Here is a 21,438-nt window from a genome sequence, read left to right on the forward strand (position 1 = left end):
CAAAAATATTGATTTTATTAAAAACAAATCATAAATAATTATTTTTTAATAATAAATTCTACCATTTATTTGATTTTTTTTATATAAAAATATTAAATTCACTATATAAAAATATTTTTAATAATTTTTTAATCGCCGAATCCCGTGCCCGTACCCGCACCCGCACCCGCACCCGAGTCCCGAAACGCACCCGTGCTTCTTAGATGTGTAGGTGTAATGGGGAGATGGTGGACCATTTGTTGTTACACTGTTCTGTTGCCTTTGAATTGTGGAGTTTTGCATTCAGATCTTTTGGGATTTTCAGTGGGTGTTACTGGAGAAGGTCATTGACCGACTGTTTGGTTGGAGGAATTGAATCAGTAAGTACTTATTCGGCACTTGGAATTTGGTTCCATTATGCTTGATGTGGACAATTTGGGGGAAAAAATCATCATACGTTTATGGAAACAATTGGAACCCAATTGTTGCCTTTGTTTAGTAGTTCTTTATTTGATAGGTCTAGAACCTGGCAACTCACTAGTACCAATTCCATCCTTTATTTTATAGTCATCTCTCTGTACATAAATTTATTCTTTTGGATTCTTTAGGCTTCCCTATGTCCTTTTTTAAAAAAAAAAAAAAATTTATAGGTAAACTTCAATAAATTATAAAAAGAGAAGCAAGAAGTGACAGCCATCCAATCATGTAGAGAAATTTAAAACTAAAGCTTCAATTCCAACACTGAAGCCTTACACCCTCAAAACTTTAAGCATTTCTCTGCCTTCAGATTCATCCCATAATGCACTTTGAGCATTTTTCCCTCCAAATACATCACATAATTCGCAAGAGTTGTTTATAGTTTGAAATCTCATTTTCTATTTCTTATTAGGCAGGGTAGGCCGTCAAATATGTCCGACGACTCTGATTTAATAGATTCACTTTGGGTGTATGGCTAATAATTTTTTGAACAACTCAAACCTTCGTTCTATTATGCTCTGGCTTAAAGCTTTGAGTTTGGTTTGTAAAGCAGATGATCTAACAAGCAGGAAAACCATAGAACCTTTGTTATCTTCAATTTTCAAATACCAGATTATCCTTAAAGAATTATGAAAAGAAATACAAACACAGCTCTATCGTATATGCTACGGAGACAGAGAGAAAAGAAACCACACAAAGAATTACAAAAGTCTACTTGATTCAAATAATTGATACAGTATAAAAAATTCAATCCATTTACAGCCATAAACATAAAAGCTACCATAGGAATGCAAATGAGGGATTCAAATCCTTAAACCACATTTGCAGGCAGGATAAGGAAGAACATGGCAATTTTTTCAACTTTATTTACAGTGATGGTATATAGACGGATGCTATACAACTGACTAATGTAAAGCAATCACTATGATTAATGAAATACAGAGAGAGGTGGGCATTAAATTTGAGTTGCTCTTTTCCATCTGATCAGGAAATTATCTGGAATACCAGTCAAAATTTGAGGTTGATTTCTGGGACAGGAAATCTAGATGGGATTGTTGGTCTGTTCTCTTGCAGGCCATCAGTAAATTTACAATCTCAATGACTTTGGAGACTAAGGTCTTCAATCCTATCCTGATTATAAACAAAATTTCTTACCTTTCAAGGATACCCTATTTCATCACTCATCTTTCTCAGCAATTACCACAAATACATCCTTCAGTGACCACCTTCGTCTCTCGCTTTTAGCAGGGGGATTGATGACAGCTCTCTCGGCATTGGCAAAACAATAACCAATCACAATCTCCCTCCTTTGTTGGGCTCGTAAGAGTATCTCATGGAAACTCAATTCCTCCCCTTCACAAAGATAGAGATCTGCTTGTCTTATATGCATCTCATTCCCCTGATAAAAGCCAAAACGTTTATGATTGATTATACAGGTAACTCTCTGCGTGTGTGTGTGTGTGTGTATTGATAGATAAACAGAGTAAAGTATGCAACCCATTTACATGGATAGTATTACTAAGGCATGGACCCCTGAAGCACTAGACAAAAGCATGTGTTAACACCCAATCAATATATTCACACCTAATGTTCCTATTTTCCCCCCTCCTTTTTTTTTTTGGTGGCATTTTCTTCCGTTTCAAAGATTTAGATGCATATTCACATATTATAAAGCTCTCTCAATTGAAAGAGGAGGGATTGGGTATTGTTCAAAATTGACAATTAGGCCAACATGCTTCCGGCCTCCCACGGTGTTTGTTGTCCAAATGAATCCATAACATTTTTGTTTCTCAGTTTTGGTATACTTGATAACACCATGAAAGAAAAACAGGCACAGATATCTTACAGCACAAAGAGAAAGCAACTGATAAAACCATATGGAATAGAGAAACGAAGAGGAAAAATATAATGTTGCAACTAACAAAGGCTACAAGAACATCAAAGAAAGATTATTGTTCAAACATCAAAAGTCAAAGCAAAGTTTACCAGGCCTAACAGTTATGTAGTTGGGAAACTACTAGATAATCCATAATTTAGTTAAAATGGAATTTCTGCAGGCTTTTTGAGGATATTAAAATAAGGGTCCGGTTAATGTATGCCATTTCTAAGAGAAACTTCTCTATTACTATAGGAAGTCCATTAACTTATGCTCATAAAAGAATCAGCCCCCCAAAGGAACAAACTTTTAAGGAATTTTAACACCAGAAATTTGTCATACAACCTGGGCAGTGGCACAAATTTGGTCAGCTGTGGAAACAATCTGGCGTCTCAATTATTTGTGGCCTTTGACGAGTGTTTTTGTAGATCTTAAATACAAATATATGCGCACGAGGATCCACATGTGAACAATTTAAAAAGTTTCATGTGCATTCATTGCAAGCTTTCTATATATTGTGTGTGCATATCTCATTATATCATCAGAAGAAGACTACCTCCTCAGCAAAGAGCTCTTCTAATACATCATCTATTTGTCGATCCTCTGCAACCATGGCCAGTGCCATGCTGACAAGCTCATTTGATAAAACATAATCGCTAATCTTTGACATGGATAATAAATTTTTTCTCCTTGGATCCAGAATTTCACTGATTATAACTGATTTATCTGAAGCTTGCTGCATATCTCCTATCCAAGACCCTTGTGAGAAGCTTCTTCTATGAACTTGAGTGTCTTTGAATGGAAGACGTTTTGCCTGGAAAAAAAATTGCTCAGAATTGATGAAAGGGTGAGAGATGAATCATAACTCAATCTCATTGGCAAGCACTGTGATATACTATCTAACACTAATCTCAATAGTGCAACAAAGAAAGAAGCATCTATTTCAAATCCTGGCCTACTCTTAGTCTCAAATTATGGACAAGGAACGCAACCCAACATTATCCAGCAAATTCTATACAAGTATTGGAAAAAGGTTATAGAATGTTTGAACTCTAATCTGATTCTTGAGTCCATTGTTGGTCTAGAAATAATGCCAAAACATCCAAAGTATAGAAAGCATTGAGATGGGTGATATTAGGAACAAATTTGAAGAGCTAAGTTTAAAGCTGATGGATAAGCAGACAGGTATAAGTAGAATTGATCATCATAATCAGAATAACTCATTACTAAAATGGAACACTCTAATAGGAAATATTAAAGTAGAAGAAATAATGCAAAAGAGGGAACGATTTTAATAAGGTTCACAAAGGTCCATTAGAAGATCAAATTTTAAGGAAACTACCTGAATGTCACGAATTAATAGTAATGTGGCAAGAGATCTGGAATCGGCTTGAATTGCAGAATCTTCCACAGATTCATCAGCCAGAATCAAGATCTGTAAAGACCAGAAACTACATCAAAATATTGTAAACCTAATTTATGATTCTCACAGCCTGATTTACTGCATTAAGAAGGTAAAATTATGGCACTGTTCAGGAGAGGTATGCCGTAGACCACTGACATTGTTACATTAATCCAATGAGTTCTTTCCCAGGGGAGATCCTGTTGGTGGTGCCAATACTTCCACAAGAATCACAAGTCCTCAATCTCATTAACTATGAAAATTGTTCCTGAATGCCACCCTAGTGCAAATGTTTATAAAGGAGAAGCTAAATTTTAAAGCTACTTACTGAATCAAAAGATTGCAGGGGAAGGCTTCTAAATGACGCCATATTACAGCATTTCCCTCGCAATGAACCAAGGATATATTCACCAATCGGTTTATGTCAAGTCCACCATCAGTAAGCTTCTTCTCCCTCCCCTTTTCAAGAGCATCATTGAACATCCAAAGCTCTGAACCAGGGGCTAGAAACGCATCCAATACCTTAAAACATTGATGAATAAATGAAAGTTGAGTATTTCAATTGTTCTACTGCATCGCCAAAGCAAATATAGCAAGTGAAGACAGGGAAAGCTAGTAAAAACTAATTTACAAGTGTCCTGGTTATGAAGATTAAAATAAAAAAATTTTAAAAAGAAAAAAAGTTTTTGACATGATTACTACCATTTCGTTTATACCAAGAACTGCGCCCAAGAAGTATTGGGAGCATGATTGCAGATTTTGTGTTACATTACCATAATCATATCCTCCATATCTCATTGCCAACCACATAAAAGTATCTTTTCTGTAGATTTTGGAACAAAAAAAAATCTTTGGGTAGACTTCCTCCCCAAACCTGCAGCATTTAGGCCAAAAGAAGATGGAATTAGGGGCTTCAGTAGAAAGAACTTACCACAATCATATCATCAATGTCCCTCCTCCATCCACAAAGTAGAATCTTCTGTGACTTTCTTGCTGGTCGGGCAATGTTTTTGAATGATGCTACTTTGACCTGAACGATTAGATTGATCATACTTTTGTAAGTTTTAATTATGGTATGCCTCATTCACTTGAACTCCATGGTAGGCATCATTCCAATGTGCACAAATTAGAAGATCTTTTATTTATTGTTTATTTTATATTTATTTATATTAGTTTGATTGGCCTAACTATGACTTATTAACTTTAATTTAACAAGAAAACACAAATCATGCTCTCGTATTAGATTGAAGTTATGACTTCCCCCTCCATCAGTTGTCAGTTATGAGAGAGATGTCATTTGGTCCCAAAAACATTACATTTATTCTATTTCCTCCTGTATTTAGTTTGTCAAATCATATTTAGTACAATGGAAATGACTACCTTTGCATTAACAATGGGCACCATCGTCAAAGTACAGTTATGTATACAATACACAATCAAGGCATACATAGGTTGGCAGATCCGATACCACTTAAGACTTAAGAGATCAAGTAGGGACAACCCACATGATTATAAAATTTAATTGGTCAAGTAGATGGGTTTGTTTAAAAATTCAAGTGCATTCAACAGCTCTTTATTTCCTATTAGGTGGTAGACCTATCTAATTTGATTAGGTTATTGTGATGGTATAAGCATTGGCACCTCAATTTTATGGAATATAACAACAAAAACAAACAATTTTTTTTTTTCTTTTTTAATTGATAAGTTACACACATCTAGTGGGTTTTGAACTCAAAACCTTACCCGCAATCAACTCTTGCAAAAAGAAGAAGTGCCATTTGAACTAGAGCTCATTCGCAATTGTAGTGCAGATAGCACCTTAGGACTCAGATCAATAACAGTAAATAAGCGGAAATTAAATAACAAACAAACACAAAGAACACAAGAATTTACGTAATTCGGCAAACTGCCTAAGTACAATGGAAATGACTACCTTTGCATTAACAATGGGCACCATCGTCAAAGTACAGTTATGTATACAATACACAATCAAGACATACATAGGTTGGCAGATCCGACAGCACTACACACCACTTAAGACTTAAGAGATCAAGTAGGGACAACCCACATGATTATAAAATTTAATTGGTCAAGTAGATGGGTTTGTTTAAAAACTTCAAGTGCATTCAACAACTCTTTATTTCCTATTAGGTGGTAGACCTATCTAATTTGATTAGGTTATTGTGATGGTATAAGCATTGGCACCTCAATTTTATGGAATATAACAACAAAAAGGGACAATTTTTTTTTTTAATTGATAAGTTACACATACATCTAGTGGGTTTTGATCTCAAAACCTTACCCGCATTCAACTCTTGCAAAAAGAAGAAGTGCCATTTGAACTAGAGTTCATTGGCAATTGTAGTGCAGATAGTACCCCAGGACTCAAATCAATAACAATAAATAAGTGAAAATTAAATAACAAGCATACACAAAGAACACAAGAATTTACGTGGTTCGGCAAACTGCCTACCTCCACAATGACGATGGAGAAATTTCACTATAAAAATAAGGAGATACAATAGTGCACAAGAACACTTTCAAGAAACTCAAATTCCAATACACCCTAACTTTCTCTCACCCACAAGACAAGAAAACATTACTCTTCTTCTTATGTGGCTGCTGCTAGGTTTTTAGGAATTACTCTCTCACATGGCTGCACTTGCTAGGTTATTAGGAATTATCTCTATTGCCGTAACTAATAACATATATATAGGGATATACATTAGGTCGGCTGCCTTGGACTCCTAATACAACAAGTATTTGGTAAACTTGTGTTGACTTGGGCTTGGCAATACAAGCCACACGGCCCACATCAACAAATCTCCACCCTGGCTTGAATTGATCAAGCTACACGAGCAAATTCCTCCATCGCCTCCACCTTAGTCCTTAAAGGCTCACAAGCTGCAAACACCAATTAAGTCTAAGCAGTGCCTGAACTTGTCTGTTGGAACTGGCTTTGTTAACATATCAAACACATTCTCACTAGTGAGAATCTTCAATAAAGAAATATCACCAAATGAAACTCATTCTCTGATCTTGTGAAACCGCACAGCAATATGCTTTGTTCTTGCACGATATACCTGATTCTTCACCAAATGAATTGCACTCAGACTATCACAATGTAGCACCATGCTATCCTACTTGAAGCCAAGCTCATTAACCAGTCCATTAAGCCAAACAACTTCTTTTCTTGCCTCTGTCATCGCCATATATTTTGCTTATGTAGTGGATAAAGCAACTACATCTTGTAGTGTAGACTTCTAGCAAATTGGGGCACCAGCAAACCTAAACACATAGCCTGTCATGGACTTTCTAGAATCAAGGTCCCCTGTATAGTCGGAATCCACATAACCCACAGCTTCTGTACTAGCTCTCTAATCAAATAGGATACTGAAATCATGAGTGCCTGTAAGATATCTAAAGATCCACTTTACTGCATTCCAATGCTCTTTGACTGGATCTGCCATATACCTACTGACCACACTGACTGCATGAGAAATATCACGCCTAGTGCATACCATTAAATACATGAGACACCCAACTGCATTCGCGTATGACACTTTAGACGTATACTTTGACTCCTCATATGAACTTGGACATAACTGTGCGGACAATTTAAAATGGGCAGAAAGCGGTGTACAAACAGGTTTTGCATCAAGCATACTAAACCTCTCTAACACCTTCTTAAGATATCCCTTTTGAGATAACCATAATATACCAGACCCTTTATCTCGATGAATTTCTATCCCAAGGATCTTCTTAGCAGCTCCAAGATTCGTCATGTCAAATTCACTACTCAACAAAGACTTCAACTTCACAATTTCTTGCTTACTGTTTGCAGCTACTAACATATCATCAACATATAGAGCAAGAAATATATAAGAGCCATTAGCAAGTACTCTAAAATAAACACAACAGTCATACTTGTAGCGCATGTACCCATGTGTGACCATGAATGAATCAAACCGTTTGTACCATTTCCTGGGAGACTGCTTCAAGCCATATAATGATCTCTTCAACAGACAAACATAATCTTCCTTGCCAGGTTCTTTGAAGCCTTCGGGTTATTGCATGTAAATCTCTTCTTCTAAATCTCCATGGAGGAATGTGGTCTTCACATCTAGCTGCTCTAACTCCATGTCATGCATTGCCACAAGTCCTAGGATTACTCGAATTGAGGCGTGCTTCACAACTGGTGAAAAATCTCATTATAATCAATTCCTTCTCTCTGTGAGTAACCCTTAGCCACTAACCGTGCCTTGAAATTTTCACCTTCCTTTTCTGACGATGCTTTTTTCTTGCGGAATATCCACTTTCAACCAATAGCCTTCTTTCCCTTGGGCAATTTCACTAATTCCCAAGTCTTATTCTTCTATAGTGGCTCAATCTCTTCTAACATTGCTACAAGCCATTTATCATTGTCTTTCCTATTTGTAGCCTCCTTGAAAGTGAATGGATCTCCAACGCTAATTACGAGAGTAAAACTAACCATGTCTTCAAAGCCATATCTCTGTGGTGCTTTGTGAACCCGCTTCTCTCTACCTTTAGCAATTGAATATGACTCTTCTTGTTGCTGCTGTGGATCAATCTCAGCATCACCCTTATCACTAGGAGAACTATTCTCATCAAACTCCACCTCAACAGTTAATTTCTCCTATGGACTATCATCACATGTCTTTGCTTCATTCTGTTTCAACATAAAGGCTTTATCAAATATGACATCTCTGCTAATCACCGTTTTCTTTGAGATTGGATCCCAGAGCCTGTAGCCTTTAACACCTTTTTCAAAACCAAAAAATACGCATTTTCTTGACTTCGAATCCAATTTAGAACGCTCTTCGCTCTGCACATGCACATAAGCTGGACAACCAAAGATTTTTAGACTCCAATAATCAACTCGTCTACCTGACCAAACCTCTTCTGGAATCTTGAAATCTATGGCTGATGATGGAGATCTATTAATAATGAAACTTGCTATGTTAACTGTCTCTGCCTAGAATACCTTAGGCAATCTTGCATTCAACCCCATTCTGCTGTAGAGTTCCTTTCACTGTGAAGAGATGAGTAATGCCTTCTAATTCACAAAATCTTATGAATTCTTTATCTCTATACTTTAGTCCATTATTAGTTTTAAGGTATTTTATTTTCTTGCCAGTCTGATTCTCAACCTGTGCTTTCCACTTTTTAAATATGCCAAGCACACCAGACTTATGCTTCATAAAATAAATCCATACATTTCTAGAGTAATCATCAATGAAACTGACAAAATACTGAGCACCACTATAAGAAGAAACTGATACTGGACCCCAAACATTTGAATGAATGTAGTCAAGAACACTCTTACTTGTATGAGAGCTAGTCTTGAAACTGACTCTATGCTGCTTCCCATACACACAATACTTGCAGAAGTCTAGCTTGCATGTCTTCACCCCCTTCAATAAATTTCTTTTGTGCAACGCTAACATACCATGTTTACCAATATGGCCAAGTCGCATATGTTGTAATTTTGTGTCGTCAGTGCTGGACTCTACCAGAGTGGTGACTGCAACTCTTCCTGCAACTGTGTTCCCAATCATTCTGTAAAGCGTGCTTATTTTCTGTCCCTTCATCACCATCAAAGCACCTTTGGTAATCTTCATGATTCCACACTTTGATGAGTATGAATATCCCAAATAATCTAATACTCCTAAAGAAATTAAATTCTTTCTAAGATCTGGAACATGTCTGACATTACTAGGAACTCTCACAACTCCATCAAACATCTTAATCTTCGTGGTACCAATCCCAATAATTGGGCATGTAGCATCATTATCCATTTGGACCATACCACCGTTGTAAGGCTTATACGTGTCAAACCAATCCTTCTTTGGAGTCATATGATATGAGCATGCTGAATCTAAAACCCAAGATTCCAGTAGAACATTATTACTTGATGAAATTGAAAGTAAATCAACACCAACTTCACTACCATCTGATGTTTCTTCAGCAACACTAGCTAATTCTAGGGGCTTCTTACCATTCTTCTTCTCCTCTAAATGCTCTTTCAACTCTTTACATTGATTCTTTTAGTGCCCTTTCTTATGACAATAAAAGCACTATACATCTTTCTTTGCATGTGATTTAGACTGTGATTTGTTCATGTTGGAGTTTCGTCCTCTTGACCTGCTTGTATCCCTATTACTTGACTCAGACTTTACAATAAGTCCATTAGCCTGAGAACCATCACCATCTTGCTTCATCTTCATGTGTGACAAGAGAGCACCAATCACCTTCTCGAGTACTATAGTCTCTTTCCCGTACATCAACGTAGTCACTAGATAATCAAAAGAAGTAGGAAGCGATGCTAATAATTCACCCCAAAACTTGACATTTGGGTGTTCAACATGTTAAACGTGTTGAGATGCTTCAACAGATCATAACCCTCATTCATTTGCAAACTATATAGTTGCTTCTTCACGTACAACTTGTTCGTCAGATTCTTTCTCATATAAAGACCTTTTAGTTTTTTCTCAAACCTTCTAGGATGTTGTGAATAACTTCATCACCTAGGTTGAGACGAATAGCGCTAGTTGCTTTCTCATCCATCTCTACCCATTCTATATCCTTCATCATTTTTGGTTTCTTCTCCTTCCCAAGCAAGGCCTTGTGAACTCCTTATTGAATTAGGAGATCCTTCATCTGCCTTTGTCAAAGTGAAAAATTTCCCTTACCACAAAACTTTTCACATTATACTTTGTGCTTAACATTTTTACTGTATTCAAAGGATTGAATCCTAACCTAGCTCTAATACCACTTGTAGTGCAGATAGCACCCCAGGACTTAAATCAATAATAGTAAATAAGAGGAAATTAAATAACAAGCACACACAAGGAACACAAGAATTTACGTGGTTCGACAAACTACCTACCTCCACGGCGATGATGGAGAAATTTCACTATAAAAATAGGGAGATACAATAGTGCATAAGAACACTCTCAAGAAACCCAAATCCCAATACACCCTAACTCTCTCTCACCCACAAGAGAAGAAAACACTATTCTTCTTCTTATGTGACTGCTACTAGGTTTTTAGGAATTACTCTCTCACACGGCTACACTTGCTAGGTTATTAGGAATTATCTCTATTGTCATAACTAATAACATATATATATATATATATAGGGATATATGTTAGGCCGGCTGCCTTGGACTCCTAATACAACAAGTATTTGGTAAACTTGTGTTGACTTGGGCTTGGCAATACAAGCCACACAGTCCACATCAACAACAACAAACAAACATGCACAACGTATAAATGGTAAAACCTTTTAGTGAAGCTACAATTATATTGTTGCAATATTTATCTTTCTTGCATGTACACTGAACTATGTCTGGGAAATCCTTTTTAGAGGAAAAGATCAGCCAATAACCAAAGACTGAAGTTTATGAGGGGGAAACAATTTTTTTTTTAATAAATATAATTTGAACCTAACATCTAGCCAAATGCAAGTAACAATCAAATTCTCAATGAAAAATTATTGGCATAGCTGTTCCAGTGTAGTCCAATGGACAATTTCACTTGAACACTAGAAAAGCATATAGTTCAATACAATAGAAATATTGCAATATGCTGAAGCAGATCTGTATTTCTCCAAGAGATATTGATCATTGGCTTCTTGTAATGTTGACTACCAAATCAACCGTATAGCCTATATTTGCTCTTAGCCAAGTCATAGAAATGTTTTCCTACTTCAGACAGTTACTTTTTTCTAAGTCTATTTGTTGCTTCCTTTCCCTTTTTAATCGAAGGGTTTGAATATCACCTGATGTGGACAAAAACTAATTAAAGCATTTCTTTTTCTTCTGTATGTGTGCATGGTAAGTGAAGTGAACTAAGTCTCCCACAACAAAATACCTCAACTATGCCACTAAACAAAAAAATAAATAAATAAATAAAACAAACTAGCAAAATATCAAGCAATTTATTTGAAATCTATATGTTCCAAGGAAAATGTAAGCACCGTAGGCAGTGTTGCTAGAGAATAGGTGTCATCATCCTCAGCTATAACAAGAACATTATCGCCTTCTTGTAGTTGTAGGACATAGCACTACAACAAAATGTATTTTTAGTGATGAAAATTAGTGAGGAAATATTTTTCGTCGCTAAAAATACAGACTAATAATGAAAAAAGTTATAACATTTAGTGATGAAAATTATTTTTCGTCGCTATTGTGATTTGAAAGATGGGCGCTAGTAGAGGGAAACTTTGGCACGAGCTTAATTAATCTATAGCGACGAAATATTTTGTCGCTGAATGTTGAAATTTTTAGTGACGAAATATTTCGTCATTGTAGGTATTGCTGTGGATAGTATTAGTGACGAAAATACTTTCATCACTATAAGGAAGAATTAGCGACGAAAAATAGTCGTCACTAAAAATGATAATAGTTTTGCACATCATTGTTTTAGAGACGAAATCACAATTCGTCACTAAAAGTATGCTATAGCAATGATGTATGAATTTCGTCTCTAAAAATATCTACAAAATCTGGGTTCTTTAGTGACGAAATTGACCTTTGTCGCTAAAAACTTAAAAGCCTAATACCTTTTGCAACAAAGAGGAAGCAATAGTGACGGAACAATTCGTCGCTAAAGACCTCACTATAAGGACATCAAATCGGCCCCATTTCAATACCCAGCTAACTCTATCTTTTCGGTCAAAAAAAAAAACCCAGCTTGACTCTTTTAGAGTTTTCCCAAACCAAAAATACCCAGGTCAATGCTGATAAGAGCCAGCCATTGCCATTTTGAAGAAAGCCAACTATCGCCGATTTAAAGGAAGCCAACCGTTGCCGATAACCGCATACCCATTCGCGACGGTTCCGACGACCAACACCGATATGAACCCATCTGCGATGGTTTCAAAGTCGTCACTATCGATAACCACAAAACCAACCCATTCATGACGGTACCGGCTACCAACGCCGTTACGAACCCATTCGCGATGGTTTCAGCAACCAATGCCGATAGGAACCCATTCGCAATGGTTTCGGCAACCATCATCGATGCACACCCATTTGTGACGATTCGAGCTCTGGCACCCATTCGGACTCTTGCTTGTAAGCCCCTTGACTTCTCAATTTATTTTAATTTTATTTATTTTAATTTTCAAATTTTTTTTTTCTGAGAACTATGAAAAAGAAACTAGTTGCTAGCTTTGTCATTCTTTAAGATTCCATTAAAAAAATTCCAATAAGCCTTTTCCATATTTTATATCAAAATTTATTTAGTACATAAAAATCATGAAAATTTATTATATAGATTTAATATTTATAAAAAATGTATTAAATATGGCAGATGTTTTTAATAAAATTTGTGTAATATATTTATAATTTTGTTTCATTACATTGTTGTGCTTGTGCTTTTTATGCTATACTCATATTGATATTCATTTTGTACGTTGTAGTTGGAGTATTTGGTGCAAGGATTGGGAACTGTATATGTGTGTGTTTCTATGAATAGTGGGTGGCTATTAGAATAACCAAAACATTTGGGTATGTCTCATTCATGGATTCGAGCCAGGTCAGTCCGGAAGAGGCAATGTGGTCTTGTTGGTTTACTTTATAGAAGCACTTCTCTACACAATTGTGTGATTGACCCAATCCCATATATTTATAATTTAAGATTAATACACCGTTTAATAGATACAAAATTATGTTTTTTTATTTATTAGTTTGAGTATTATTAGAAATTTAATGGTTTTTGGTTGAATGTGATGACAAGGTTAGTGATTGTTTGGGTTGCTGTGGGGGAATAGAAAAAGGCTTAGATTTGTGAAAGTCAAAGACCAAAACTTAGCCAACAAATCAGACTTGTACACTTAGCTTAATTATAGTAAGTAAAATCTGTTCAAATACCTACAAAACTCTATACTTGTGATGTTTGTGATTGGATGTAGTGGGTTGTTGTGTTGGAGCAAGCAAGTGGCTTGCATGGTGTTATAAGGTGGTTTCAATTCATATTGGGAGTGTTTTTAATTTCTTGGAAATGTGAATGAAACATGTTAATTAGATGTGATGAGTATTACTTTATTCAATTTCAATACTTGTAAGCATTGTACTTGTGATGTTTGTAATTGGTTTTGTGGTGAGTTGTTGTGTTGGAGCAAGCGGGTAGGTTGCATGGTGTTATAAGGTGTTTTAAATTCATATTAAGAGTGTTTTTAATTTCTTGCAAATGTGAATGAACCTTTTTTATTAGATGTGATGAATAGTACTTTAATTTATTTCAATACTTGTAAACACTCTATGCTTGTGATATTTGTGATTGGTTTTGTGGTAGGTTGTTACGTTGGAGTAAGAGGGTGGCTTGCATGATGTTATAAGGTGGTTTAAATTTATATTGGGAGTTTTTTTTAATTTCTTGCAAATGTGAATGGACTTTGTTGATTAGATGTGATCAATAGTACTTTAATTGATTTCAATACTTGTAAACACTCTATGCTTATGATGGGTTGTTGTGTTGGAGCAAGCGGGTGGCTTGCATGGTGTTATAAGGTGGTTTAAATTCATATTGGGAATGTTTTTAATTTCTTGCAAATGTGAATGGACCTTGTTGATTAGATGTGATGAATAGTACTTTAATTGATTTCAATACTTGTAAACACTCTATGCTTGTGATGTTTGTGATTGGTTTTGTGGTGAGTTGTTGTGTTAGAGCAAGCGGGTGGCTTGCATAGTATTATAAGGTGGTTTAAATTCATATTGGGAGTGTTTGAGTATGCAATGTATATTTTTTAAAGTATTAATATAGACTTGTGCATTCATGAATGAGATAGCATGAGCTGTGCATTCATGAATTAGATATTAGAATATATTATGCATGAGTTGTCCTTATTTTATTAAGGTAGCATTGATTTGAACAATGGACTCATTGATGGGAAATGGACCAATAAGGATTGGCTGGTAAATTATTTATGCGTATATTATTATTATCCAATGTTTACTATATTATGTTGTCAAATGATTAATTTAATACTTAGATGAGGTAAATGTATACTGTTTTATTCATGATCTAATAAATATCTTGAATTTTCTTTATTAGGAAAAATCAAGAAAGAACTTTGAAAATAAGAACAAAACTTCAGGAAAACATAGATGCTGGACAAAGGTACTTGCTGTTAGTGCTGATGAGAAGGTGCATGTTTTTCATTTTCTTAAACCTTAATATATTACATGTTGTGATTAATTAACTATATCTATCTAATACTCGAATGTTAATTAATTAGACAAATAATAATGGTGGTCAAGTTCCTGAATTGGCAAAAATCTTCAAAAATGTTCATTTCAATCCAAATACAAATATGTGGATACACTCTGAGGATGAAGAAACATATGTATGTGTATAATTCCATCCCTATAACATATGTAGTATTAATGTTGTGATTGTTTGTTTCTTTCTCTCTTTCAAATGATAGGAAACTATTCTCAAAGTGCAAGAGGATCATTGTCAAGATCCTAATGCAATTCCCCTTACACAAGAGGAGATCTCAAACTTGGTTTTTATGAAGAAGTTCGGTATTGTAAAAGGACTTGACATGAGACCTTCATCTTCTCTAGTAACCACCGTCTCTTGTAGTTCCTCAGTGGAATATATACATCGGCAAGAAGAGGAGCGAGCTAGGGAGCAAGAGGCGTGAGCTAAGCAAGAAGAGGTCCAAAAGAATATTCTTAACTTTTTGAGGAGCAAGGGTTATGATTATGCTTTTACCTATGGGGATAGTTCATCTTCAAGTTAAAACATTTATTGGTTAGTACTTTATTTTAGCAATGACTCGCACTACATGGTATGATTATTTTTTTGATACATTATTTGAAACTAATTGTATTATATTACACTTGAAAATCTATATTTGTTTTCTACAACTTATACATTAGAAGTTGTGATTTTAATTCATTGGTGTGGCTACTCTTAATGCATTGTTTGAAATGTTTCTTATAACATAGTTAGTGTTTTTACTTCACAATTTTAATGTAGTATTGTTTTTATATTTGTGCAGATTTCTTATTGGTGGCTTTTAGAGTATTTACTTTTGACATTACTTGAAGACATAAGAGGACATCTTCCGTTGGTTCTAATTATATTATGTTACACTTTTTGTATTGTTATAAAACATCTTGAGTTATTATATGTGTTGCAAACAATTATTGTATGGAAGGAGTTTGAATTGGATACTTGTTTTATTTTTTACTTGTGGAATGTATAGATCTTTTTTTGTAAATGTGTTATTCAAATGTGAGGTTTTAATAATGTAATGACAGGTTACAAGTTAATATCAAAGTCATGAAAAAAATAAAAATAGAAAATAAGGTTTAGTGACGAATTTTTTAGTCACAAATATAGCAACAAAAAATTGTTTTAGTGACGACATATTTCGTTGCTAAATGTAATAGGATTTTGTAAGAAATGGCTTTAGTGATGAAATTTTTCGTTGCTATATGTCCCTGGATTTTCTTAAAATAGTTTTAGTGACGAATTTTTCATCACCATATGTACTTGAAAATAGTTTTAGTGACGAAATTGTTCGTCACTAAATATGATTTAATAAACTAAAGTGTTTTTAGTGACAAAATATTTTCGTCACTGAATAGTGTTTTTAGTGAGGAAAACATTTAGTGAAGAAACGTTTTCGTTGCTAAAAGTTAAAAAAAAAAAAAAAATTGGACTTTTAGAGAAGAAAATTTTCATTGCTAGGACCTTTAGCAACGAGGTTTCAGTGACGAAATGAGTTTCGTTGCTAATTAATAGATTTCGTCACTAAAAGTCCTTAGCGACGAAAAACTAGACTTTTAGTGACGAACTTTTTCGTCACTAAAAATACATTTTTGTTGTAGTATAGGAATCCTCCGGATTAAGAACAGTTTTACCACCATATGATGCAACCTTGACTCCACAAGGAATGGCATCAGGAAAACTAATTAAGACATCCTCAAATTGCATGCCATCCAATTGTTGCCATCTCTTGATGTAGAACTCACAATTTTCAAACCCAAGAATGTCTTCCCAGATCTGCCATAGACAACAACCCATCAAGGGAAAAAAGTACAAACATATTCCATACAAGTAATTAAATGAATCTTTATTATAGTACTTAATAATTTGCATAATATGATGATACAAGGCAATAAATGAAACTCAAATAACTAGTAATATAAAAAAGAAATACTAAATTAACATTAGGAAACTAACTATCAAAATAATGTTAAAGGGTATAGAGTAATGGAAATTAACCTGTGCAAGTCCTGGTTGCCGAGCACATTGACTCATCAAACGACCAATTACATCATGAGCCACAAAAATTTGTACAAGATCTTCACCAATAAGTTTAACAAGGACCTCGTTGTCAAGATCACTAAGTTCCACAACTATGTGTCCTCTAAGCCCTTCCTTAACTCTGGTTAGACTTAAAACTGCCCTAAGGGCACGAGCATCACTCTGTATCAGATCAAATGTGTGTTAATAGCAATTTAATCTTATCTCATATCAACCATTAAAAATATCAATGTTGTCACTCAAGAAGACCTGGTTAGCATTTCCATCTTCAACGCATGGGCCTTGGAGACAGATGATCTACCTATGAAGCAAAAGTTGTCAACAAAATTAATGAAGCTCACATTGGTCTTATCATCAGGTAGCTCTTATCCAATAAAGAATAATTAGTTCAATGAGGCTGTAGTACATTGTACATCTGAAATTAAAACAACTACTTGTAGTTTTAAAAGGAAAGAGAAGCATGTGAAAAGGCACATGAGGGTATTAGCAGTTGGTTGGCTATAGTTGACACGTGGCTATTTATCATTGCTAGAGTCTTTTTAGGAAAGTGGTTAGAGTTAGCTTCTTTTGCAAGTTTCCCTATTACAGTTATAATCCATAGTATAAAAGGAGAGTAATCCTTTGTATTTTAGTGTGCTTGTAATCACAGCTTTTAGCAATGAGAATTTTCCTTTTTCACTCAGAAAATTCTCTCTGTTTCTCGAAGTTTCTTGCAGTTTCTGTGATTGTTTTCTTTTGATTTGAATTCCTTGTTTTAGCTTCTGATCTATAACATCTTTCTTTCTCTCTCTCTCTCTCTCTACTTTCTATTATAGTTTTTTCGCCATTGATAACCACCTTCAAGCTCCAAAATCTCACACTTCTCTATGGTTTCACTTCTTTGTTCTTGATCTTGCTATTCTCAGTATAAAGAATTCTCTGCTATGGTTTCTATAGCAATTGGCACTGCCGAAGCCATTTCTGCTTATTTCTTTGGGCGAGCCTTTTCCAATCATAGCTTAAATGAATCGGATCTAATCAAGGGGCTACTGCTACCTCTTTCCTATTGCCTGCCAGTTTTCAGTTGTGGCCTAGTCTTTTGGCTCTTAGTACTGCTACGACCAAAACTCCGTTATACTGGTGGCACTACAAGAAAAAAGACATAATACAACAAGTATTATTACCAAAAAAAAAATAGAGGTAATATATATATACTATTGCATCTCTATGTTGTTTTGTTGTTGTAATAGTAACTTAAATTTATTACATCAATATGAGATTGTAGCAATAATTACTATGTTACATCGAAATGTATTGTTATAATAGGTAACCTTTATTTTATATTGAGATATGTTGTTGCAATAGGTAATCTTTTATTTTACATTGAACTATATTGTTATAATAGATTAAATCTTTATTTCACATCAAATTTTGTTGATGTAATAGAGGTGAATAATTGAGTAGCGGGAGAATTTTAGGACATTGGCGCTATTTTTTTTTTTTTTTTTTCATTTATTTCCTCTCTCTCACCCATGTATATACATTTTTTTTTCTCATCTCAATATTTCTCTCTCGCACACGCATATCTTCCTTTGTTTTCTTATCTCAAATTTAACTCACACTTGTCACACACGCCTATCTCTCTTCTTTTTCTTTTCTTTTTTTTTTTTCATCTTAGTTTTCTTCTTTATCTCACCCACCTCTATCTCCTATTTTTTGCTTTTTTTTTTTTTTAATCTTAAATTCTCTCTCTCCCTATCTCATGCCTACCTTTTTTATTTTTATCTTAGTTTCCCTCTTTTCTCTCACCCATATTTATCTCCATGTTTTCTCATCTCAATTTCTCTCTCTCCCTCTCCCCACGCCTCTCTTCTTCTTCTTCTTCTTCTTCTTCCCATTTTTTTTTTTTTTTTTCATTTCACTTTCCCTCTTTCTCTTAAGCATATCTCAAAATTCAAATTTATCTACTATCTCCAAAACTTGATCTCTCAAATTTCCATCTCACTCTCATATCTACTAACTCTAAATTTCTCTCTCAAATTTCAGTCTCTCTTAATTCATAGTCTCCTTGGAGAGTCTCTTTCTCAGTTTAAAGATTTTCTCTCTAACTTTTAGGTAAGCTTTTGGTTTCTTTAAATTTAATTTGATTTCTCTTTGTTTAATTGCACAGTCTTTTTTTTTTTTTTTTTTGAGAAGCTAATTACACAGTCTTCAAGTAGTATTGTTGTGTATGTGTGTGTTTTTTTTAGAATCAATGATGGTGTATATTGTTGTCATTGTGTTGTATATATGATGTTTTTTTTAACTTCATACTTATTTTCTTTTCTTTTTCCCCAAAATAGGTAGAAAGTCAATGAAATGGCCGTGAAGCATGCTTGGATAACACCTTCAAGAAGAAACTTTTCTTTCATGTTGTATTAATTTTTTTCATACTTTTAGAAACTATGTGTTTGAATGTAAACTCAACAAGTTGTGTATACATTTGTATTCTTTGACATATGTATTGAAATGAAGTATTTTGAATTTTTCATATTTTATGTGTATCTTTAATTTTTTTGTATATTTCCTAGATATGGTTTTTAAATTGCAAAACAGGTTAAGGAAAAAATTATTATTTAAAAAATAATTTTTAATTTTTAATTTTTTTAAAAAAATTTGTAATTATTTTTTTTAATAAAAAAATCAACTTATTGCAACGAGATTTTCAAAGTAAAATGTTGTAATATGTGAAATTTATTGCAATAAAAATTTAGTGTTGCATAAACCTATTGCCTTGGGGTTTATTACAACGACTTGCAACAACTTTTTTGCCATTGCAATAACACCTATTACAACGACAGGAGTTGTTATTGCAACAACTTTTTTCGTTGTATTAAGTTCTTTTTTTTTGTAGTGTGGTGTGGCATCTGTTCATTTTGGAGATGAAGACAAGGATCCACCCCAAAAAGATATTGCTGAAGTAGCAACACTGAATACTGCAATCACAACCGTCAACCTAGTGGTTTGTTTGGCATTGGCTAGCAAAAAGCTACCTTTGCTGGTTCATTCTCTTATCCTCTCCCAGTTGAGTAGTAACCTGGCACTACTACTCATCTGGGCCTCAGTGTCAATTTGTAAATATATCCTATCTGGTTCCACTTTATTCGCTACCAAAATAGATAAAAGAATAGATGATACCAAAATATTACTGGAGAAGATCGAAAAGACTACCTTGCAACACTACTCCTTATTGCAATCTAAAGAAAAAAAAAAGGCAAGAGGGAGGGAGGATATAAAAGGGGAAGAATTTTAAGAAAAAGTGATGTTAATGGTGCAGGGGAGGGAACTACCACTAGAAGTGAGATGAGGCCGGCGGCTAATCTTGGCGAAGCTGGAGCAAGCAAACATGCCAGAGGTGGTGATAGGGTTGATGCTATAACAACTTATTGCAACGAGATTTTCAAAGTAAAACGTTGCAATATGTGAAATTTATTGCAATAAAAATTTAGTGTCGCATAAACCTATTGCCTCAGGGTTTACTACAACGACTTGCAACAACTTTTTTGTCGTTGCAATAACACCTATTACAACGACAGTAGTTGTTATTGCAACGAATTTTTTCGTTGTATTAAGTTTTTTTTTTTCTTGACGTGTGGTGTGGCATCTGTTCATTCTAGAGATGTAGACAAGGATTCACCCCAAAAAGATATTGCTGAAGTAGTCAACACTGAATGCTGCAATCACAACCGTCAACCTAGTGGTTTGTTTGGCATTGGCTAGCAAAAAGCTACCTTTGCTGGTTCATTCTCTTATCCTCTTCTAGCTGAGTAGTAACCTGGCACTACTACTCATCTAGACCTCAGTGTCAATTTGTAAATGTATCCTATCTGGTTCCACTTTGTCTACTACCAAAATAGATAAAAGAATAGATGATACCAAAATATTACTGGAGAAGATCGAAAAGACTACCTTACAACACTACTCCTTGTTGCAATCTAAAGAAAAAAAAAAGGCACGAGGAAGGGAGGATCTAAACAGGGAAGAATTTTAAGAAAAAGTGATGTTAATGGTGCAGGGGAGGGAACTGCCGCTAGAAGTGAGATGAGGCCAGCGACTAATCTTGGTGAAGTTGGAGCAAGCGAACATGCCAGAGGTGGTGATAAGGTTGATGCTATAACAAGTGGAAGCAACCATGGTGGTGAAGCTGGTGGAAGAGAGGAAAGTGGAGGCAGATTTAGGGGTGATGGTGGAGGGGGAGGCGTGGGTGAAGGCTGAGGTGACCCTGAACGTGGAGTTATAGAGAGGAAAAACGAATCGTCTATCAAAATTTCTAAGATATCTAAGATGGCCGTTATGCTCACTGCCCAAACCTCTGCTGCCATTATTGGTTTCCACCTAACCAATCCATCTTCCTCAACTAATGGCTTGTTTG

The 21,438-nt window shown here is 34.9% G+C and overlaps 1 protein-coding gene across 1 annotated transcript; it reads right to left on the minus strand.

Moving 5' to 3' along the window:
- Nucleotides 1-1,154: 1,154 nt before the first annotated feature.
- LOC112010813 (ion channel CASTOR-like) lies at nt 1,155-21,388 on the minus strand. Its single transcript, XM_065760238.1, is given in 11 exon segments — nt 1,155-1,855; nt 2,889-3,146; nt 3,675-3,767; nt 4,063-4,088; nt 4,091-4,256; nt 4,666-4,764; nt 11,737-11,809; nt 16,609-16,784; nt 17,007-17,210; nt 17,298-17,345; nt 21,155-21,388. Coding segments are annotated over 11 exon segments (1,599 nt in total). The 3' UTR covers nt 1,155-1,633.
- Nucleotides 21,389-21,438: the final 50 nt, after the last annotated feature.

The sequence above is a fragment of the Quercus suber genome, unplaced genomic scaffold (assembly GCF_002906115.3).
Source record: "Quercus suber isolate HL8 unplaced genomic scaffold, Cork oak 2.0 scaffold_359, whole genome shotgun sequence".
In the NCBI taxonomy this organism is placed as follows: domain Eukaryota; kingdom Viridiplantae; phylum Streptophyta; class Magnoliopsida; order Fagales; family Fagaceae; genus Quercus; species Quercus suber.